This window comes from Rattus norvegicus, chromosome 16 (genome assembly GCF_036323735.1).
Source record: "Rattus norvegicus strain BN/NHsdMcwi chromosome 16, GRCr8, whole genome shotgun sequence".
NCBI classification, from domain to species: Eukaryota; Metazoa; Chordata; class Mammalia; order Rodentia; family Muridae; genus Rattus; species Rattus norvegicus.
This window is the reverse complement of record NC_086034.1, coordinates 1,733,624-1,757,725: the sequence shown is the minus strand read 5'-3', so window position 1 is coordinate 1,757,725 and position 24,102 is coordinate 1,733,624. Positions and strand designations below refer to the sequence as shown.

The following is a 24,102-nucleotide window of genomic DNA, read 5'->3' as shown; positions in this document are numbered from 1 at the left end:
AAAGGGGGGTGGAAAGGGCTGTAATTGAGAAATACAATATCTCTTTCTGTGCCAACTTTACATGCTGATATTTTGTTGAGTTTATTAGCTTGAATGGGTTTTGATATATTCTTTGGGGTTTCTAGATAGAAGATTATATCATCTTTGACTGGATGCATTTTATCTTTCCCTTTTCAGTTTTGTTGTCTTTTTTGTCAATGGCTAAAACTTCAGTATAATGTTGAGTAATAAAACAATGGTAGAACTAGGTGTCCTTATATTGTACCTGATCTAACAGGGGAAGCTGCTATTCTGTAAAAAAATTTTAATGTGGCACTGTGTATGTAATGTACACACACACACACACACACACACACACACACACACACACATCATTTCCTTTGCCCATATTTATCCCTTCCCTTTTCTTCTCTGCTTTACACATGCATTACACATGCATTACGCACGCATTACACACATATTACACATGCATTACACACACACATTACGCACGCATTACAAGTAAGAAGGAGAAATCATGTTGTATTTTGTCCTCTTGTTCACTCTGCCTTTTTAGCGTAATTACTTACTTTTCTTGATGCTGTAATGACATACTCTACAGAGAGACTTAAGAAAGGAAGGGCTTATTTCTTCTACTCAATATAAAAGTATTGAGAGCATAGTATATGGTTGAGGAGCAAGCAAGGTGGGGACATGAAGTAGTTATTCACACTGTATCCATACCCAGCAAGCAAAGAGAAATGAACTCTGGTGTTCATCTTGTTTTTTCCTTGTCTGATCTGAGACCCCAGCCATGGATCAGTGTGTCCACACTTAGGGTCAGGTCAGTCTTTCTTGTACACAGTATAAAACTCCCTCATAGGCATCCCCAGAAGTTTGTTTCCAGGGTGATGCCTCTGAGTTGATAATCAAGAAACACCTTTACAGGTGTCTTTCTCCCTGGAGAGCCTCCCTTTCCCACACACATTACCACACAGTCAGGAGGCAAAGAGACCAATCCTGGTGTTCATTTTATTTCCGTTTCTTTCTTTCTTTTCAGCCAACTAGCCCATGGGACAATTTGCTCACTTTCAGAGTGAGTCTTCTTTCATTTAAGCCTCCCTGGAAACGCCTTCCCAGACACACCTGGAGAGAGATGTCTCATAGATGATTCTAAATCTAGTCAAGCTGACAGTGAATTAACGAGCACAGTGTGTGTGTGTTCTCTGTATGTGAAAGAAAACATGTGATGTTTATCTTTCTGATGCAGCTTACTTTGTTTACTATGATGATCTCCCAGTTCTGTTTTTTAAATTACATATGTCAGAGTTTATTCCTTTTTATGGTTTTTATGCCACTGCGCGCGCATATATATATATATTTTCATTGTCCATTCATCTCTTTAAAAATTTTTTATTCGTTTATGTGTATAAGTATTTTGCCTGTACCATGTGTGTATAGTGCCTACCGAATCCAGAGGAGGGCATTAATTCGTTCCCTAAGAACTGAAGTCACAGACAGTTGTGAGATGCTGTGTGGGTGCTGAGAACAGAGCTTGAGTCTTCTGTAAGCAACCAGTGCTTTTGACTGCTGAACAATCGTCTCTAGCTGCCTGTTTCTTTCTTGATTGGCACTTTGGCTGGTTGGATATCTATCTTAAAATGAACAGTGAAATAAGGGCATCCACTCTCTCTATACTTGTTAAAACAGTTCTTAAAGTCTTTAACAGAGATAAGAAGGCAAACTATCCCTGTTTGCAGATGGCATGATCCTAGACTTAAAAGTCTCTCGACTCCATCAGATCTCAAACAATTTCAGCAAAGTAACATGATACAAAATTAGCACAAAAGCCAGCCACTTTTCTATGTACCCAAAACAAACGTGCTGAGAAATAAATAAGCCACACAACATCTCACTAAGTAAAGTATCTAAGGATGAGCCTTGCCACGGAAGTAAAAGAGGGGCTGGCCAGAGAGACCCCTCAGTGGTCAAGAATGCAAACCACTCTTGCAGAGGACCCAAGTTAGGGTCCCAGAACTAAAAGGCAGTTCAGAGCCTCCTGTGACTCCAGCAATGGTGTAGGCACTGTACACACAGGGCACACTTATATACGTGCAGTTTTCCCGCTGAGCCATCCCTTTAATTGCCGAGCCATCCCTCATGGCTGAGCCATCCCTCATGGCTGAGCCATCCCTCATGGCTGAGCCACCTTTCTAGCCCCTGGGAAGCCCTTTGCCTGCTGAGCCATGTCGCTGGCTCTTCATTGAGAATTGCTGCATCTGTGTTTCTGGGAGTTTGGTCTGTGGTTTTTTTGTTTTCTTTTCTTTTCTCCCTCTCTCTCTCCCCCTGCCCCTCTTCTGTGCGTCTTTGTCTGGGTTTTGGTATTGAGGTACTAATAGCTTTATAGATTGAGTTTGTAGTGCCCCTTCCTTCCATTGTATTTTACGGAATAGGATAAGGAACATTGGTGTCAGGTCCTCTTTAATGGTCCAGCAGGATCCAGCAGTGAATCTGTACCATCCTAGACTTTTGTTGTTGAGAGACTATTTCTTCATTCAGTCTGTTAATTTGTTATAGATATATTTAGGCTATTTATTTCTTCTCAATTTAAGTTTTTGGTAGGCCTTGTTTATAGAAATTTTCTCAAGTCTAGATTTTTTTATCTGTTTAGGACATGTTTCTAATTTGATTCTGTGTATTATTTGTCTATCTGCATGGCATCTCTGTGCACATGTCTCTGTGTATACATGTGTGTGAGCAAGAACAAGTGCCTGTATATGGATGTGCATGTTAGAGGTTGATATTGGCGTCTTCCTCACTCACTCTCCACCTTATTTATTTTTAAAATATTTAAAAGCGTTTTGCGCCCCCCACCCCCATATGTGCACCATGTGTGTACCCGGTGGCATTGGAGGCTAGAAAAGGACACAAGATTTCCTTGGAACTGGAGTTACAGGTAGTTGTGAGTTACTATGTGAGTGCCCCAACTCTTTGCCTTGTTTGTCCAGACAGGATTTCCCCAAATAATCTTGGCTGACCTGGAATTCTATAGAGACCAGGCTGGCCTTGAACTGCAGACTGTCTGCTTCTGCCTGAGTGCTGGGATTAAAAGCATGAGCCACCATGTCCAACATTATTTTTTTGAGATGTATCTTTCACTAAGTCTAAGCAAATCCCAGGAATTCTCCTGTCTCTGTCTTCCCATCGCTGGGATCACAGGGTGTGTGCGAGTGTGTGCGCGCGTGTGCGCGTGTGCGCGTGTGCGTGTGTGTGTTGGTTTCCATGCTTTGCCCCACCCTGATATGCTTTGTGCGTGAGTGAGTGTGCATGTGCATATGATGGGGTGGTGGTATATTCACACTTGTAATGCTCCTATGTACTTGGAAGTCAGAGTAGGATGCTGGTGTTTTCTCTCACTCTACCTTATTCATTTGAAATAGGCCTCTCCTTGAGCAAAGAGCTCACTATTTACTTACTTACTTATTTGAATAGACTGATGGTCAGCAAGTCCCAGTGACCCTTTGTCCTTTTCCTCCAGCACTGAGGTTTTTGGTATGCCTGGCTACAACAATGTAGTCATGATGTTGGAGATCCAAAGTCAGGACCTCATGTTTGCTACATGGCAAGCATGTTAGTGATTGAGACATCTCCCTAGCTTTGGTCCTGTAGATTTCATAGGTATTTATCTTAAGGTTCTTCTTGTCATCTTTAATTTTATTAATTTTCTCTTTATCAGTTTGGTTAGGGGGGTTGTTAGTCTTATGTAAGTAAGTAAATGTGTGTGTGTGTGTGAGATGCGTGTGTGTGTGAGATGAGTGTATGTGTGTGTGTGTGAGATGCATATGTGTATGTGAGATGAGTGTATGTGTGTGTGAGATACATGTGTGTATATGAGATATATGTGAGAGAGACAGGTGAATGTGTGTATGTGTGAGTGAGAGAGATGCATGTGTGTGTGTGTGTGAGATACATGTGTGTGTGAGATGCCCGTGTGTGTGTGTGTGTGTGTGTGTGTGTGTGTGTGAGAGAGAGAGAGAGAGAGAGAGAGAGAGAGAGAGAGATATGCATGTGTGTATGTGAGATGAGTGTATGTGTGTGGGAGATACATGTGTGTATATGAGATATGTGTGAGAGAGACATGTGAATGTGTGTATGTGTGCATGAGAGAGATGCATGTGTGTATGAGATGCATGTGTGTATGTGAGATGAGTGTATGTGTGTGTGAGATACATGTGTGTATATGAGATATGTGTGAGAGAGACAGGTGAATGTGTGTATGTGTGCGTGAGAGAGATGCATGTGTATATGTGTGTGAGATGCATGTGTGTGTGAGAAGCCCGTGTGTGTGTGTGTGTGTGTGTGTGTGTGTGAGAGAGAGAGAGAGAGAGAGAGAGAGAGAGAGAGATATGCATGTGTGTGTGCATTGCCTTCCATTATTACCCATCCCATTTATTTATTTATTATTGTATGGCATATTGATGTGGAATGTTTGGCTATGCCACAGCACATGTCCAGAAGTCAATGTTGGCTCTCTTCCTATATCTTTCTACTTTTTTTTTTTTTTTTTTGGTTCTTTTTTTCGGAGCTGGGGATCGAACCCAGGGTCTTGCGCTTCCTAGGCAAGCGCTCTACCACTGAGCTAAATCCCCAACCCCGTCTTTCTACTTTTATTTAGTTTTATTTCCTTAATATTTTTTAACTTGGGGATTGGAGAGATAGCTATCAATTAAGAGCTCTTGCTGCTTTTTCAGAGGACCAGGTTCATAACTATCATAACTCCAATTTCAGGGGGTCTGATTCCCTCTTCTCACTTTTGTGGGGACTAAATACCCATGTGATGTACACATAGAAATCTAACAATGGGGTTGGGGATTTAGCTCAGTGGTAGAGCGCTTGCCTAGCAAACGCAAGGCCCTGGGTTCGGTCCCCAGCTCTGAAAAAAAAAAAAAAGAAAAGAAATCTAACAATGATTTTTAAATTGCAGTTTGTGTGTGTGTGTGTGTGTGTGTGTGTGTGTGTGTGTGTGTGTGTGTAAGACAGAAGCTGTGAGACACATATGAAGGTCAGAGGACAGTTTATTGGGGCTGGTTCTCTCCTACCATGTGGGCCTGCTGGGAACATACCTTCAGGATTGGTGGCAAGCACCTTTATTCCCTGAGTTATTCTACCAGCCCGCTCAAACTTTGCTCTGTGAGATGGGGTCTTTGATTGAACCAGGAACTCACTGGTTGAACTAGACTGCCTGGCTGGTGCCTTCAGGATCTTTCTGTCGTTTCCCTGCTGGCTCTGTGTGGTTGTTCAGGCTCCAAACTCTTGTCGCCCGTGCTGGCTTCACCATTTTACTTATGGTTCTTTGTATACCAGTGGCCTCTGCTGGCTACAGTTAGCATTGCAGTCTGTGGGCTGTCAATCAAGAGTCTTGGTTTATATTCCCCAAGTTAGTTTATGCTTCAGGAAGGGGTGTGTCCCAAGTGCATTGGAAGTTTGTGGAACAAGTGCAGCACTAAGATCTTTGAGACAGCTTGTCACTGTGCTTTGACAATCTGTTAAGTTGCTTAGTGGGTATAGCTGCTCTGACATTTCTAGAAGATACAGTCTCACAGTAAACTTAAGGTTCTCCTGGTTTTTATAGTCTTTACACCCTCTCTTCTACCATGATCCCAGAGCCTTCGGTGGAAGCATTGTATTGTAGGTGTATCAGTTGGAACTGGGCACCACATGATCTCTTGCTGTCTGCACTTGAGGTTTTCTGGAACGTTTTTCATCTGCTACAAAGAGTTTTTTTTTAGTGTGTGTGTGTGTGTGTGTGTGTGTGTGTGTGTGTGTGTGTGTGAGAGATGTGGTTTGTAAACTACACTTATGGGTATAAGGATAAATATTTAGAGTTTTGTTTGGGGTTAGGCTGGTTTAGTGAAGTGGCAATTGTAGGTTCTCTTCCAAGATCCACTTCACTATCACTGCCTGGGTAGTTGGCTCTGTTTCCAGTATCTGACATGGTTTCCCTCCTGTTGAGCAGTTCTTGAGTGTGTTTAGAGAGCTTTTGGTTTCCACCAAGCTGGCATACTACTCTGGCAGCAACCCTTAGGGTTATCATGCCATGTTGATCACTGTTGTGGTTCATAGGTGTCTTAGTGGCTGCCCAAACAAGGCCTGAACAACAGTGATACCACTAGACGTGCTAACATGGAGGGGGGGCAGTTCAAGGGCCTCAACTATAGACAAGAAACCATAGGCAATCAAGTAGTACTGAGAGCAGAAATAATCTTCCCTAGAGAAGAGATCCAGTTGGTGGTCCCATACCCAAGTGGTCAGCTCTGAAATCATATGCATATAAGTAACATCATACAGATGGAACATGTGTTTATACACACATGAACACACACACACACACCATGACCAGTTAAAGAAAAAGGACATAAATTAGAGAGCTATGCATGGGGTTGCAGGGAGGAAGGGGAAGGGTGAAATAATGTAAATATATTATAAATTAAAACATAAAAAGTTATTATGAAAAATAAAAACAAATCTTAACCCATCTGTTAAATCATGTTGGGTGTGGTGGCTCATGCTTTTAATTCCAGCACTTGGGAGGCAGCGGCAGAGGGGCAGAGGGGCAGAGGGGCAGAGGGGCAGAGGGGCAGAGGCAGAGGGGCAGAGAGGCAGAGGGGCAGAGGCAGAGGGGCAGAGAGGCAGAGGGGCAGAGGCAGAGGGGCAGAGGCAGAGGGGCAGAGGGGCAGAGGGGCAGAGGCAGAGGGGCAGAGGGGCAGAGGGGCAGAGGGGCAGAGGGGCAGAGGGGCAGAGGCAGAGGGGCAGAGAGGCAGAGGGGCAGAGGCAGAGGGGCAGAGAGGCAGAGGGGCAGAGGCAGAGGGGCAGAGGCAGAGGGGCAGAGGGGCAGAGGGGCAGAGGCAGAGGGGCAGAGGGGCAGAGGGGCAGAGGGGCAGAGGGGCAGAGAGGCAGAGGGGCAGAGGCAGAGGGGCAGAGGGGCAGAGGGGCAGAGGCAGAGGGGCAGAGGGGCAGAGGGGCAGAGGGGCAGAGGGGCAGAGGCAGAGGGGCAGAGAGGCAGAGGGGCAGAGGCAGAGGGGCAGAGGCAGAGGGGCAGAGGGGCAGAGGGGCAGAGGCAGAGGGGCAGAGGGGCAGAGGGGCAGAGGGGCAGAGAGGCAGAGGGGCAGAGGGGCAGAGGCAGAGGGGCAGAGAGGCAGAGGGGCAGAGGCAGAGGGGCAGAGGCAGAGGGGCAGAGGGGCAGAGGGGCAGAGGCAGAGGGGCAGAGGGGCAGAGGGGCAGAGGGGCAGAGGGGCAGAGGGGCAGAGGGGCAGAGGGGCAGAGGGGCAGAGGCAGAGGGGCAGAGGGGCAGAGGGGCAGAGGCAGAGAGGCAGAGGGGCAGAGGCAAAGGGACAGAGGCAGAGGGGCAGAGGGGCAGAGGGGCAGAGGCAGAGGCAGAGAGGCAGAGGGGCAGAGGCAAAGGGACAGAGGCAGAGGGGCAGAGGGGCAGAGGCAGAGGGGCAGAGGCAGAGGGGCAAAGGCAGAGGGGCAGAGGCAGAGGGGCAGAGAGGCAGAGGGGCAGAGGGGCAGAGGGGCAGAGGGGCAGAGAGGCAGAGGGGCAGAGGGGCAGAGGGGCAGAGGGGCAGAGGCAGAGGGGCAGAGGGGCAGAGGGGCAAAGGCAGAGGGGCAGAGGGGCAGAGGGGCAGAGGGGCAGAGGGGCAGAGAGGCAGAGGGGCAAAGGCAGAGGGGCAGAGGGGCAGAGGGGCAGAGGGGCAGAGGGGCAGAGGGGCAGAGGGGCAGAGGGGCAGAGGGGCAGAGGCAGAGGGGCAGAGGCAGAGGGGCAGAGGGGCAGAGGGGCAGAGGGGCAAAGGCAGAGGGGCAGAGGGGCAGAGGGGCAGAGGGGCAGAGGGGCAAAGGCAGAGGGGCAGAGGGGCAGAGGGGCAGAGGCAGAGGGGCAGAGGCAGAGGGGCAGAGGCAGAGGGGCAGAGGCAGAGGGGCAGAGGGGCAGAGGGGCAGAGAGGCAGAGGGGCAGAGGGGCAGAGGGGCAGAGAGGCAGAGGGGCAGAGGGGCAGAGGGGCAGAGGGGCAGAGGGGCAGAGGCAGAGGGGCAGAGGCAGAGGGGCAGAGGGGCAGAGGGGCAAAGGCAGAGGGGCAGAGGGGCAGAGGGGCAGAGGGGCAGAGGGGCAGAGGGGCAGAGAGGCAGAGGGGCAAAGGCAGAGGGGCAGAGGGGCAGAGGGGCAGAGGGGCAGAGGGGCAGAGAGGCAGAGGGGCAGAGGGGCAGAGGGGCAGAGGGGCAGAGGGGCAGAGGCAGAGGGGCAGAGGCAGAGGGGCAGAGGGGCAGAGGGGCAGAGGGGCAAAGGCAGAGGGGCAGAGGGGCAGAGGGGCAGAGAGGCAGAGGGGCAAAGGCAGAGGGGCAGAGGGGCAGAGGGGCAGAGGGGCAGAGGGGCAGAGGCAGAGGGGCAGAGGCAGAGGGGCAGAGGGGCAGAGGGGCAGAGGGGCAGAGGCAGAGGGGCAGAGGGGCAGAGGGGCAGAGGGGCAGAGGGGCAGAGGGGCAGAGGCAGAGGGGCAGAGAGGCAGAGGGGCAGAGGGGCAGAGGGGCAGAGGCAGAGGGGCAGAGGGGCAGAGGGGCAGAGGCAGAGGGGCAAAGGCAGAGGGGCAGAGGGGCAGAGGGGCAGAGAGGCAGAGGGGCAGAGGCAGAGGGGCAGAGGGGCAGAGAGGCAGAGGGGCAGAGGGGCAGAGGCAGAGGGGCAGAGGCAGAGGGGCAGAGGGGCAGAGGGGCAGAGGCAGAGAGGCAGAGAGGCAGAGGGGCAGAGGCAGAGGGGCAGAGGGGCAGAGGCAGAGAGGCACTGAGGCAGAGGCAGAGGCAGAGGCAGAGGCAGAGAGGCAGAGGCAGAGGGGCAAAGGCAGAGGGGCAGAGGCAGAGGGGCAGAGAGGCAGAGGGGCAGAGGGGCAGAGGGGCAGAGGGGCAGAGAGGCAGAGGGGCAGAGGGGCAGAGGGGCAGAGGGGCAGAGGGGCAGAGGCAGAGGGGCAGAGGGGCAGAGGGGCAAAGGCAGAGGGGCAGAGGGGCAGAGGGGCAGAGGGGCAGAGGGGCAGAGAGGCAGAGGGGCAAAGGCAGAGGGGCAGAGGGGCAGAGGGGCAGAGGGGCAGAGGGGCAGAGGCAGAGGGGCAGAGGCAGAGGGGCAGAGGGGCAGAGGGGCAGAGGGGCAGAGGGGCAAAGGCAGAGGGGCAGAGGGGCAGAGGGGCAAAGAGGCAGAGGGGCAAAGGCAGAGGGGCAGAGGGGCAGAGGGGCAGAGGGGCAGAGGGGCAAAGGCAGAGGGGCAGAGGGGCAGAGGGGCAGAGGCAGAGGGGCAGAGGCAGAGGGGCAAAGGCAGAGGGGCAGAGGCAGAGGGGCAGAGAGGCAGAGGGGCAGAGAGGCAGAGGGGCAGAGGGGCAGAGGGGCAGAGAGGCAGAGGGGCAGAGGGGCAGAGGGGCAGAGGGGCAGAGGGGCAGAGGCAGAGGGGCAGAGGCAGAGGGGCAGAGGGGCAGAGGGGCAAAGGCAGAGGGGCAGAGGGGCAGAGGGGCAGAGGGGCAGAGGGGCAGAGGGGCAGAGAGGCAGAGGGGCAAAGGCAGAGGGGCAGAGGGGCAGAGGGGCAGAGGGGCAGAGGGGCAGAGAGGCAGAGGGGCAGAGGGGCAGAGGGGCAGAGGGGCAGAGGCAGAGGGGCAGAGGCAGAGGGGCAGAGGGGCAGAGGGGCAAAGGCAGAGGGGCAGAGGGGCAGAGGGGCAGAGGGGCAGAGAGGCAGAGGGGCAAAGGCAGAGGGGCAGAGGGGCAGAGGGGCAGAGGGGCAGAGGGGCAGAGGCAGAGGGGCAGAGGCAGAGGGGCAGAGGGGCAGAGGGGCAGAGGGGCAGAGGCAGAGGGGCAGAGGCAGAGGGGCAGAGGGGCAGAGGGGCAGAGGGGCAGAGGCAGAGGGGCAGAGAGGCAGAGGGGCAGAGGGGCAGAGGGGCAGAGGCAGAGGGGCAGAGGGGCAGAGGGGCAGAGGCAGAGGGGCAAAGGCAGAGGGGCAGAGGGGCAGAGGGGCAGAGAGGCAGAGGGGCAGAGGCAGAGGGGCAGAGGGGCAGAGAGGCAGAGGGGCAGAGGGGCAGAGGCAGAGGGGCAGAGGCAGAGGGGCAGAGGGGCAGAGGGGCAGAGGCAGAGAGGCAGAGAGGCAGAGGGGCAGAGGCAGAGGGGCAGAGGGGCAGAGGCAGAGAGGCACTGAGGCAGAGGCAGAGGCAGAGGCAGAGGCAGAGGCAGAGAGGCAGAGGCAGGTATCTCAGTGACCTTGAGGCCAGCTGGAGCTATGTGGTGAGGTCATCTCAACAACACAACAATTAAATCTGCTAAGCCTAAGTTCTTTTTGACAGATGAACGAACCTGTGGATAGACAGTAGTCCACTCGAGTTTTAGAGTGTTTAGTGTCTGCTTCCTACAGTTTTTCCACACCTGATTCTTTGTCACTTGAGAAATTTGTATGTGAGCATGGGTATGTAAACATCTAAAATCAATATGTAAATCAAATATTTACTTAAAATAAATAATAAGATTAACTTAAAATAAGTGTGATTTATATATATAATTTTGATATTTACTGGATAAAAGCAGAATTGCATAACAGCATGGCTATGGTTTATTTTTATATATTATGTTTGAATATTTGATAATGTAAGACTTAAAAAATCTTCAAGGTTTTACCGAATGGGTCAATATTTTGATTTTATAATCATCAATAGAATACCACTTATATAAATATATAGGACAAAATGGCAGAAATATGTTTAAGCTTATTTCAGAAATCATCAAGAAAGTTTTGTCCTAATCCGAAGTCAAAATAACATTTTTGTGAAGTTGAAATCAGCAATACAAGCAAAAGTTTTTAAAATCAAACTTTCTAACGTAATATAATCCAGAGATATACAAATTTGATGCATCCATGCTACGAAATGGCAGTAATAAAATACTTAAAAGTCTCTGTTTTCCGTAATTAAACGCTGTGTTTCCCTGAGAGAGCTATTTGTATGTGCAGCTCCCACGTGGGGCTTGAATGCAAGCCAAGGGTCTCTGGCAGTGTAATAGCTTGCATGGTGTGCTGGCATGTCAGTGCAGAGATCCAAGGCAGCCGTGATGTCATGTGCTGTGGGAGCAAGTGCTGCCAGAAACACTCCATATTCATAGTTTGGTTGTTGCATTTTCAGAAAGCCTTTACTGTTGCCATGGGGATCACAACTCACAGTTTAAGAAGGTGTGCTCTACATGTCAAATACAGAGGCGAACGCTAGCAGCAAACCACTGAACTGAGAACGGGGTCCCTGTTGGAGGAATTAAGCGAAAAGATTGAAGGAGCTGAAGGGGCTTGCGACCCCATAAGAACAACAATGCCAACCAACCAGATCTCCCAGGGACTAAACCACTACCCAAAGAGTACACATGAACAGACCCCTGGCTCCAGCTGCATATGTAGCAGAGGATGGCCTTGCTGGGCACCAATGGGAGGGGAAGCCCTTGGTCCTGCCATGGCTGGACCCCCCCAGTGTAGGGGAATGCCAAGGGGGAGGTTGGAAGGGGGGATGGTTGGGGAGGGGGAACACCTTCATAGAAGAAGGGGAGAGGTATAGGATAGGGGGCTTATGACCTAGAAACTGGGAAAGGGATTTGAAATATAAATAATAAATATCCAATTAAAAAGAAAAAGGTGTGCTCTATAGCAGTGAGCCTCCTGGCAGATGGATGGTACCAGAGGTTTGGGTCCCCTGGCTCCAGGCAGAGATTGGAGGCATGAGAGATGATTCAGGTCAGTCTCTAGGCATCTGACAGATCACTTCACCCAGTATGATCACTGCCTGAGTGGAGCCTCCTGTTGCCTGAACTTTGTGTGTGTGCAGGCCCAGCCTCCATGACTGCCACTGCTGTTTGTCTTACCCTGGGGCTGTGAGGCTGACTTCAGCCTTGCTCTGTGGACTTGTTCTCAGGCCGTCCAGGGTAACTCAGCTTTAGATAATGGGTTCTTTCAAGGTGACACAGGCCAAACAGCCCTGGAGACAGCCAGGGATACAATTGGGCAACCCTGTAGTGATCCAAACCCTGTGAATGGGGTTTGTGAGAGCTGTAGGTCTGTTCTTCAGGGAGGATTATCAGTCCCTCCCCCACGCCACCCCTTGTCATTTCTGTTTCTCTGCTCCTCTCAGTCGTCTCTCCCTCTTCATGATCTCCAGTGCCTTCTCTTCTCCACTGTGGTAGTGTTTGTTTTTATTTTCCTGGCTCTCTTCATTCACCGTGTCATACACAAATGCCTTGTAATCTGCTGTTTGACTCTGAAGTTAGGTTGCTACTCTTCTGCGTATGAAAGTTTGGCGCTGAGCTTTCATGTTAGGAAGCTGCCTGCCAACTCCACCCTCCTGAGTGCATACAAGAGGGGAATGCTGTGCTCTGTCAAATGCCCTTTTCTGCATAAACTGAGATGACTGAGGTGCTCCATTCTACTACTGCATGATACTGGTTGACTCATATCTTCTAAGGTGGCATGTAACATTGATTAATTTTCTTATGTGGCACTGCTTATGATAGGTAAATTATACTTTTAAAGCAGTATCAGTTACTCTTGGGTGAGTTCTGCATTTGTCCTTCATGTCACTTTTGGAGAGGTTAAAATACACAGTAATCTGTGATTACGGTCTGGTCTGCTCCTTCTGGAGCCAGGTACCAAGCAAGGTTCCATTGTGGGGATGCATTTTAGTACTGTCCAGATTTCTACTGTTCTGGAGGGTAGGCAGGCCAAGGGTGAGTGATACCACAATTTTTCTTACTGTTTTAAAATGCCCTTTATTTATTTATCTATCCCTCCTTCCTCCCTCTGTATAATAAAACCTAGGTTCTGCATGAAAGGGAACATAGAGTATTTTTCTTTCTATTATTTCTTCTTGTTCTCTGTTTAGACCTCTTTCTTACCCTCTAGTTACTTCCCCTACTTTCACTCCCCCCCCCACAGATATACATGTGCACACACCCACGAATGCATGCATGCGCGCGCGCACACACATACACACACACACACACACACACACACACACACACACACACACATACACACACACACACATACATAAAGGCCTGAGACTTTGCTGTTTTAACCTTGTCCTTGGATCTGTGTTTATGTACTGCTCTAAGTGTCTGCATATTTCCTTGAGTTCTAGCAGGGTTGATTTTAGCGGTGTTCTGATTTCTTTCCTTTTAAAGTGTGTCTGTGTGGGTGGACGCTGGTAGCTGCTACCCTGGTGGTCTGCTGCTGGTCTTTGTTCATTTCTCTGTAGTTCTATAAACATTGCTTCTCGTTTCTCCTTAGGCACAGTTTATTGTACTTAATGACACCAACATTCCTTGTAGAATCTTTCCTATTTATTTTTTGCCTCTTCCTAACTTTTCTGGAGGTCTCTCCATCCCGGCCCTATCTTGTGTCTTCAATTATTGTTACTAAAGTCTCTTAGTTTGTTTTCAAGTTCACAGAGCACCCTCTTGTGTTGTTTTTGTGAAATGGTCTAAAAATCCATAAGTTTATTTTTCCTCCTCTACTTGTTTAATGGGTCTTTTCTTTTGCCATACCTGTTGTCACTTCTGACTCCATAGCCAGCAGCTTTCTTTCCATTATGAGGAGCCATGTTGTGGAAGGCAGCTTTGGTTGGCTGGTTTGTTTCAAGAATTTCCATAGGGGAGCTTGTTTACCTGAGGATAAGAGCCTAGTTTTTCACTGAGAAAGGCTCTGGGTTCAACTGGGAACCAAGCCTATGTGGTTATCTGATTGAGTTAGCTAGGATTTTCAGCTTCTTTTGCTGTCCTCTGAGCTGTCCCCGAGTAGTTATTGTGTGATTCTCAGGTCTGGTCAAGCCCCCTGTATATTGTTGGGCAGCGGTTTCCTCTGTTTTTGTTTCGAGGTCCATGTGAGTATCTTGCTACCTACTTGTACTATAAATGCTGTCTGTAGGGTTTTGGATTTTGACTTTTTGTCTTAGTCATTCTGTTTGGTTTTGCTTGATGGTTGAGGTAGATTTAAAATGTCTATACAGAATTCATTTTGTAATCACACTTAGAAAACTGCCCCCATATGGTGCCAGGTCTGTCGCTGTTTGTGAAGTGCTTGCCACACTCGATCCCAGCATTATATAAGCACATGGGAGTGGTGGTACATGTCAGAAGTTCAAACTCCTCACCCTCTGCTGGTAGCAAGTTTGAGGCCAACCTGGGGTATGTGAGACCTTGTGTTGTTCAATGTGGAGTTAGAATTTGTGGTTATCTGTTATATATGTGATCTCTCTCTCTCTCTCTCTCTCTAACACACACACACACACACACACACACACACACACACACACACACACCATGCTTGTGTTTTGTTGGGAGCTTCAGATCTTTTTGGTATTTGGATAATTTTCAAAGTCTTTCAACATTGAAAAGTTGTATTCAACATTGAAAAGCAGTGTATTATTACAGATATTGCTTCTAGGAAATTCAGTCTGTGTACAAGTACAGATTCAGAGCTATGAGTGGACATTAATGTGCCATGGAAAGACGTGAGAGAGAAACAATATCACCCAGGACTGCCTCTCTAGGCTATAGTAGAAGGCACTTTATATTTTATTTTGGAAGCCATTAGATTAAAAACAAACAAAAAATGAGCAATTAATAAATAACATGTTCCAGCTAAGTGATAACATGGTCTGTTTTGAAAAGAACATGCAATAATACTGATTTACTATTTTTTAATTGAAAGGCTGTTATTTTTAATTATATGTAGAATCTACAAATAAGATATTGGTCCATTTTATATATATACATATATATATATATATATTTATTTGCTTTTCAACAAAACTTTAATAAATAGAACTGAACCTTGTTCCATGAACTTTTATTTTTTACTTTTCACATTAAAACAACAATAGGGCTAGAGCAATGGTTCAGTGGTTCAGAGCACATGTTCCGTTTGCAAAGGACTCGGAACTCATTCTCAGCATTCACATGGTAGTTTAAACAGGCATCCTTAGTTCCAGGGATTGGATAGCCTCTCCAACCTCTGTGGGCATCCTTACCTGGCGACAGGTCATTATTTGAAGTTTGAAGTGATTATAAATTTTGTATTAGCTTTGTATATCTTTTCTAGGCATAAATTTTAAAAAACTTAAACCAGAATCCATTTGTTGCCACATTTCCTAATGGTATATTAAAAGTATCCCCTCCATTTCTTTTTCTTTCTTTTCTTTTTTTCTTTTTTTCAGAGCTGAGGACCCCCTCTATTTCTTTATACAGTAACTTTTAATGCTAAAAAAGGCTTTGAATAACTGTTATTTCCTGATAGAGTCGCCTGTTCTTGTCTTCCTGGTGTTAGGGATGTAAATTTCAGATAGATTTGTAAAATATCAACAGGATTTAATTAATGATCTGTAATTAAGGGTATGGATTGCTAGACAAAGTCAACAGTTGTTTTGTGTTGAAATTTTAGACAGAATAAATCATTAATAGATACATAGTAGCCTTTAAACTGTTACCTGGGAGTAAAAGAAACGAAATTTCATTTTTCGCAAATTATTGATGTGATTAATTTTGGAAGAGTGCTTGAATGATGAATGAAGGATTATGAAACATGAAAGTTATATTCTGTTGGTCATATTGAGTCCTTGTTTGTGATATTTGGAAAGATGACTTTTTTAACTATCACATTTCTTATTTATATATGAATCTTTTAGTATCTGCCTTGTAGACTTTTTCCTCTTACTCTTGTGGTTACCTTTCATTATTACTTAGACTGGCATTGGGCTATCATGTCGTTCAGGCTGGTATCACATTTAGACTCCTGAGTGCTAGATTACAGATAATGGGCTACTATTTCAGAATTAAAATTTACTCAAGGTTAGCTTAGTAGCTTTTAGTGCATTCATGGTGTTGTACAACCATATTCTTTTCACTATTTCTAAAAGAAACTATCAATCAGTCACTCTGCTACATTAGTTCCTTTAATCATTTGTTTTTATGTGTTGTACTATATATGGTATGTTTCGGGTAAAGGAACTGATAGAATATGTGGTCTTTGGAGACTTGTGGTGATCTTTGTAGCTGGTTTTTCCTTGCAACCTCCTGTACTGTCCTGCTGGGCATTGAGTCCAGGACCTTGTGTATGTATAAGCACTCTGTCCCAAGTGCCACCAATCCTCACTGGTCTTTTTCCTTTTTTTCTGAGACAGGGTCTTTTTGTCCTTGATCTCATGATCCTCCTGCCTAAGCCCCCTGAGTGCTGGTTACAGTGTGTGCTATCACTGTCATTCCCAACTGTCTTCTTTGCATGATGCTCTATAGGCTCATCCTATGAAGGCAGACATGTGTCAGTTCTTACTTCTTCTGTCTTGCCAAGTAGTAACCTGGTGTGATGTGCTGCATTTATGTAGCCAGCTGATACGCATTTTCAATAGTTTCTGTTTTTTATTTTTATGCTATTATGAATGTTTTGTGAGGACTTATGTTTTCCATTATTCTGGGTAAATACCAAGGAATTTTGGAACTGTTGGGTTTTACTCCATGTTTAATACTTTGAGGACATAACACAATCTGTTTTATGAGTTTTACCATATGTTCAGTTCTATTTTAAGCTACCCTGTTGTTTTTATTTTCACATATATTGAATATTAACTGAAATGAGTGGTTTCAGTTGATAAGGAGAAAGTCTACTTGAAGTAGTTTGCAAAGTGACGGACAGTACTTTTTTAAAAGTTTTGAAATTATTACTTCTAATCATTTTCTTTTCATTTTCTTTTCAGTTTTACCTCCAAGACACTAAAAGTAGTAATGGTACCTTTATAAATAGCCAGAGATTGAGTCGAGGCTCTGAAGAAAGTCCACCATGCGAAATTCTTTCTGGTGACATTATCCAGTTTGGGGTAGATGTGACAGAGAACACACGGAAAGGTATGCGTATGATCCTTCTTCCTGTCAGTCATCTGTATAAGCCCTAGCATCCCTTAGTGCTATAAAACATTCTACTTTTGTAAAAGCTATTTAAGGACCTGGCAAGCAAAAAATTTTAAAGTTACCCACTTTTTGCTTTTTTTAATTTATAAATTATAAAATGTTATAAAGTCATAGGGAGCTATTATGTCAGGAAGTATTGGCTGCAGTGACATCACACCCAGCTAAGGTGAACTTACAGCATGGAATGGTGTTTATTGTCAATAGTAAGGCACACTGAGATTTAGTGGTTGACTTAATGTTATAATGGAATTCAGTTCTAAGAGCAGAAGGGAAATCAGCTAGAGGGCCATAGGGTGAGTAATGGGCAAATATGCTCTAAGTGAAGCAGTTGATATACTTGTGCTCTTACAAACGTATAAAACAGACATAGTGAAACTTATTTTGTACCTAACTAAAAAGTTATAAAAAGAATGCAATGGTTGTCAAATGTTTTATCCTAAAAATAAGTATTGTGGTTTAAGGTCCTTGCTGTCCTTTTTTCCCTATCTCTAACAAGCTGTTACAGTGTTAGCATACTCTGCTCAGGTCAGAGGGCGATGACTGTTACAGTGTTAGCATACTCTGCTCACGGTCAGAGGGTGATGGCTGTTAACAGTGTTGGCATACTCTGCTCACGGTCAGAGGGTGATGGCTGTTACAGTGTAGCATACTCTGTTCACAGTCAGAGGGCAATGGCTGTTATAGTGTTAGCATACTCTGCTCACGGGCGATGGCTGCAAACCTACGTGTCACTTTTCTCATACCAGTACTTCATGAACAAGATGTGGGGTGAAATGCTCTCCCGTGCTCCTTTTTGTACAGAAAATTCAATTTTTCAGTAAGTGCTCAGAGCTTACATTTCTCTATGTATCACCGGCCGCATGAATGGATCATGCACATGGCTATCTGCAGTCCAGAGAAACTGGGAAATGACGGAAGAGAACAAGGAGAACCATGCTTGCTGTTGATCAGTTATGATTTATCTCTTTAGCTCAATGCAAGTAAAGGCTGCCTGTGCTACGGTCCCTGAAGCTAGAAATTCTCTAGCTACATAATCAATTGCTCTTTAAAATTATTATCTGAAGTTTCTTGGCTTTAACTGTTTCACTGTCTGCTCTCTGATTATGAACTCTTATTGCTAACTCGAGATTAAACCACTTCTAGTACAAACCAAAAGAGGGCAGTTATACTTTAGTGTAAATTTAGGCTTTATACTTTAGGCTTAGCTCCGTGTGGCAGGTTTCTCCTGTTTTCTGAGCATGGTGTGATCTAGAGATCTCCCAGTCTTTAGACTGGTGTTTGTAGAGCAGTGGACTTGGCAGTGGTGCTGACTCATTTGTGTGCATAGCTCTGTATAAACTCGCATTGCCCTTCGACTGCTAATCTTTTATTTCTGTTAGCTTAGTTTTGTTTTGGTACTTGAATTTGGGTACAGTCAACCTACATGTACACTTGTGATGTGAAGTGTTGATTGTCCTTGGTACAAGCACACAAACTGTGCTCACAGTGAGAAGAGCAGCACTGGGCAGGTCTCTGCTGCCCTAGCATACTCAGGCTCAAGTGAGTGGAGTCCCATACGCAAGGAACCCATCTTGTATTTGCTTGGAGAAATTCCTATTTATTTGTAGAGAGTTTTTAAATAGAATTTTAGGCATTAATTGATAAAAGAATGTGGTGATCAGTTTTAGGAAATGGCTTAGGCAAGCTCCGTTGAACAATGCCTTCATCGTGTCTGCATGATGCATGTGCAGGTCTACAGGGTGCTGATTACAGAATGCAGCTTGCAGCTCTTTCTAGAGTCTTTGGTAATCATCTCCCACCTATGTCTGAAGGAGATTTAGGATAATTATTAGTACAATATTTCTGCAATATTAGATTTCTGCAGGCTTCTTGAAATCTTTTCTGCCATCTTAGAAATAAAAAAGCTTGTCATTTAAATGCTTTGGGCATTTATTGTGTTTACAAACTTTATCTAATTTGTAGGCTATTGATATACAGGTATGTTAGAAAGCACTTATTACCTGTTCAAGCTTATACTATGAGAAACTATAGATTTTTAAAAAAATGTTAAACAACAGTATGATGTGTACTACTTTACACAGTACTACTGAATAACTTTGGTAGAAGTGGTCAAGAGTAGTTTCAAGCTGTATTAGAAAGGAAAGGCCACTTGACATTATGACAGGTCCTTTAGTCAAGTAACATTTAATGGGGACTGGCATTCAGAAGGCCTGAAGCACACATTCTCTTTTTAAAGAATTGCATCCATGTGTCTGTTTCCACCCTTGTGCAGAGCCCATGGAGGCCTGAAAACCTAGGCTCTTTGGAGCTGGGTTGCAGGGGGCTGTGGGCTGCCCAGCATGGGTGCTGGGACTAGAGCTCAGGTCCTCTGGAAGAGCAGCGTGAGCTGTCTCTCCAAGCCCCATCCTTTACTGCTTCTTTGTGTTCCCTCTTTTTCTTCAGACAGGATCTCATGGAGTTCTGGCTGGCCTGGAACTTCCTACATAAAGTGGGCCAAGCCGGTCCTAAGCTTGTGAGAGACCCACCTGCCGCTGCCTCTTGAGCACATTCCTTACTCCTTGTTGTTCCCAGCTCACCCCAGCTGTCTGTTGTGCGTGAGCTTGCTTTCTTATTTGTAACTTTTGTTTTTGCCTTTCCCTCTGTTGCAGCTTTCTAATCTTTCTTTGTCCGTTCTGCTCAATATGTATATTTTTATAAAACATTCCCTTGTCCTGTGCTCAACACAAATTCCCATGCTGTTTTTTCATTCTTACAGAAGCTATGGTTCCTCCTTTTTATGTGTATGTCTGATTTGTTTCCCCATTGAGATCTTAAAGGTAAGGATGTAGACATAGACGTAATCACCTGTTTTCAACATTACTCCCAGCAACACTGCTGTGTAGCCAGCAAGTTCTCAGTGAATACTCATTGAGCAAGTAGGTAAACCCACAGAGTCACATCTCATGGGGGAAAAAGAATAGGTCAGTGGTAATTACTCATGGTGTGCCAAGAGAAATAAAGTAGGGGACTCTGAATATTGAGAAAAAGGATTTAAAAACTACATAGAGTCAAGATTGGTTGGAGAAACAGCAGATTCTGAGTCAGGGTCAGTGAAGATATACATTGAGTCTGCGAGATTTTGTCATATCAGTAGAGGTATTTGTCTAAGGTTGCTGGCCTCCCATTAAAAGGACTTCTAGGAATTAGCATGAGTAAATCTCCACTGTGAAAGACAAGCATTTTGAACATCATATTATAGCAGCAGCATTGGTTTGAAGTATGTTAAATAGGTTTAAATTGATGGGCTTACATTAAAACTTAAAAGGGAAAAAATGGAATTTTTTATTACTTTTGGAAGAACTTAAATGAAATGTATTTGTCATTCTGAAAACCAATAGATAAAGAGAAAGAATAAAAGCACTCCTGTCTCCTGTCCTGTAAGAAGAGTGGCTTGGTTGGTGGTAGTGTTTGCCAGGTATGCATGCGGTCCTAATTTAGTCCCCAGTACTTGAGAGTTAACAACAAACCTCCCTTACACCTGGGTGTGGAAAGCAGCTGCTGAGGCTGGAGAGATGGCTTAGTGGGTAAGAGTGTGTTGCTCTTAAAAAGAACCAGAGTTCAGTTCCCAGTGCCTACAAAAGTTGCTCAAATTCAAAAGTGGGTGTGACTCTAGCTCCATGATGCCTGATTCCTTAGGTACCTGCACGTGTGTGGGCACACACAGACACATATGCACATAATTCAAACAAATCTTTTTAAAAAGTAGTTAAAGGCTGAAAGCTTTATGATGACTAAGCTGCAGTTCTCAAGAGAAGACAGAATGATAGAATATTAATTTAATTTTAGAACAAAAGCACTGTTGAATCACCCATTTTTCTCTGCACTTCTAACTCTGAAAGCCTAAGAACCGGAAGCCTAAGAACAATTATTTTATCTTAAATGGTAAAAATCAATTAATGGAAGTTATTTCAGTCTAGAAGTGCTAATGCCTGATTCAGATTTTCTTTTTAAAAACATTCCTTTGTTGTTCATCCTGCTCTTGCCAATCTTCTTGATCTTTCAGATGACCTCTAAGTATAGAATGTCACTGGCTTCCCTGCTCTGCACAGGATTCAAGCCAGAGCCAGATATAATAGACCTCAATGTTTGCCCTTCCCATTCTGTGGCCTCCAAGAAAGGTTTTAAGCCAATCAAACTGAACATGGTCCCTTAAGTGGCATATGTGTGAAGAGGCAAAAAGAGCCGCAATGCATACCACCAAATAAATAGATCTGGAAACCAAACTATAAATGGCTTGGGCAGATAACAGAAAAGAAACACAGTGGCAGTCAGGTCCTAGCGTTACTTTGATTTTAGTAGTCCCTGTCCACAGAGTCATTGTAGATAGTTCTTCCACACAGGTTCTGTTGCCTCCATTTGGTCACACCTGGTTTTCCTATTTAACACCGATGAAATTTGTTTGTGGTTTAGAATATCTGTAAATTTAATGTGGCAATGATCTGATGTTCCCTTTCCTTTCTGGACAAACTATGTAAATTATATTTAGTCCTTGAATATGAAATACAGAAATAACTATTTTATAGACTTCTTCAGCATACTATTATTCTAAGTATTTCCCTCACAATATCAGATTGTCTATAGTGTTTGTGAAAGAGGACAGGGAGGTGGAACCTATGGTCAGAGAAGCTTGGAAAATGTATCTTCTTGCTATACAAATACTCCTTTAAGTTTTCTGTTTCCGTCCTGGGAATTGAACCTAAGGCCTTGCATATATGCAAGGCAATTGCTCTACCACTGAGCAATAAATATTCTCAGCTTTTTCTTTTTGTCTCCCCATCCTCCAAAAAAGCTCAGAAGTAATACTCATAAAAACATTTAAACTTCTTTTAACACAGTGTTTCCCAAACTCATCTGACTCTTAGTTCCTCCCCTCTCCCCACTTTTCTGTTTTGTTCTGATTTGATTTTTCTTTTTTGAGACATGGTTTCTTTGTGTATCCCTGGCTGTCCTGAAACTCAATTGAGTAGACCAGGCTGGCTTTGAACTCAGAAACCCACCTGCCTCTGTTTCATAAGTACTAGGATTAAAGGTATGCACCACCACTGCCTGCTTTTTTCCTTTTTTGTTAACACTTTTTAGCATAGTGTTTGAGAAAAATCTACTGTACTGAGTTGATTAATACAAATATTAAAACATGCCTATTGCATTGCTTAAATTCCTGTTGCTAATCCAAAAGACTACTAAGGTTTCTCTGCTTCTGTGTATCTAGTTAACATGAAGTCTTTTCGTGGATCCAGTTGGCTGCCCTAAGTCAGACATGGACTTTTTTCTGCCTGCTTTGCATTAGTCCTTGTTTAGCCTCATTTATGTATCAGTTCGTTTGCTGAGCTTGAGAGTAACCTAGTTGATGGTTCAAATTCTTGATGGGATATATCACATGTTGGCTGTGGCACTGCAGTTTTATTCTATAACTCATCCACCTATGTTTCTTTTTGTTAGTATATTTTAACTAGTCATAATGTGTTTCATTATGGTATTCCATACTTGTGAATGAAATATTTTGGCTATATTCACTCATTATCTTTTGTCCCTTCCCCTTGGTAATGCTTTTCCTCTTTCAAAATAGCTCTCCTTCTGCCTTTACCACCTTCATGCCCTTTTCTTCCCCTCCCTCCCTCCCTTCTTCTGGGAATGAGTTTATAGGTGGCACTTACAGGAGTTGAGGTCATAAATTCTATGATACCCCTGCTGTTAGGGCTGAAATGCCAGGGCTATGAAGAACTAGGTGCTAATACTGTAATGGCTTCAGAAGTCACTGAATCAGGCTCTAAGCACTGGGGTGTCTGTGATGGATAGAAAGGGGAAAGGTTTCACTTTTATTTTTGGCCTTTTGGGATCAACAGTTAAGATCTGAGGGAGGAGGCAAGCGTCAAGTAGGAGATGGGGCTATGGTTATATCAGCAAGGAGGCAGAGAGCATCACAGATTGGATGCTCCTAAGAGTGGGGATGTAAACAGTCAGAGATCTGGAGATTGCATGTAACCTGCCTGTGCATAAGAGACTGTGGCAGTCGCTTACAAAGCGTGGCCACTCAAAAGAGGCCACATGGCTCATGGCAGTGATGGCTCTTTAGGCAGAGCTGAGAAGACATCCTGTAGATGCTCTATGTCTGTCAGCAGTTTCTGTGTATCATCAGTTACTGAAAACAAATATTGGCTAAACAGTACTAAATTCCTTAAATTTAACAGACATTTCCAGATGATAGTCATATTACTTTGTATTATCATTTTGATGCTATGTTTATAATTATTCAACATATATCCTAAAGAAATAATTATTGTTATAATAATTTTATTGATATATATTGATATATCAATAGAACTATTTTATGTAACTATATAATATATTATAATGTACAATATTATCACATAATATTAATATGTAGTAAAATACAAATGTATAATAAACTATTTTATATAACTAAATAAAACTACTGTATATCACATATTCCAGTCTTGCTAATAAGACTCAGTGAGTCTTGGCAGATGTATACATCACTGTAAGCACTAATCTTAAAACCAGTATACAGTGTGTCTTGCCTGCCCACATCAGCTTTCAGTCAGTTAGTAAACTAACACTTTTTTGAGCCCACCAGCGGTGTGGTGTTTAAGAACAGAGAGATCAGAACCATCAGTCCTTACATTGGGAGACACCTTTCTATAAAAGGCTCATGGTCTGTACAGTTGGCTGCATGTGGGAGGTTTGTCTCTCAAACCCTTCACTAGGAAAGCAGTGAGAATATCAAAAGGTATTGAAGATGGACAGACAAAAGACTGTAAGAAACCTGCCCTGGAGGGTTTGCTGTGTGAGTCAGAGCAACTGTGAGGAGGGCGCAGCGGAGAGGCGCTAGATTTCCTTGTCTGTGACTTGGGAGGAGTATGTGACATGTTCTAAACTGAGCATGAGGGCCATGAGGGCCTCCATGAGGTGTGGTGGGGAGACAGAGCAAGTAAGAAAAGGACGACTTTTTAGAAGTCAGTAGGCTAGGTGTGACGTCAAAGGTGTTTCACCTTCTCGTACTATTTCTGTACTTTCCATTGTTAAGGGATTGAAAGTTTTTCTGTTAGTAGGTACATACTATCATCA

The 24,102-nt window shown here is 45.1% G+C and overlaps 1 protein-coding gene across 28 annotated transcripts in view; it reads left to right on the top strand.

Moving 5' to 3' along the window:
- Slmap (sarcolemma associated protein) overlaps positions 1 to 24,102 on the top strand; it is a 117,939-nt gene that overhangs the window by 34,177 nt on the left and 59,660 nt on the right. For 27 of the 28 annotated variants that reach the window (XM_063275127.1, XM_039094254.2, XM_039094258.2 and 24 more), the window contains one exon: positions 16,767 to 16,914. In XM_063275127.1, the coding sequence (XP_063131197.1) occupies positions 16,767 to 16,914 (148 nt within the window). Of the gene's footprint in view, positions 1 to 16,766; positions 16,915 to 20,354; positions 20,432 to 24,102 lie in introns of those variants that run through there. The other variant, XM_039094262.2, reaches the window with a different exon arrangement.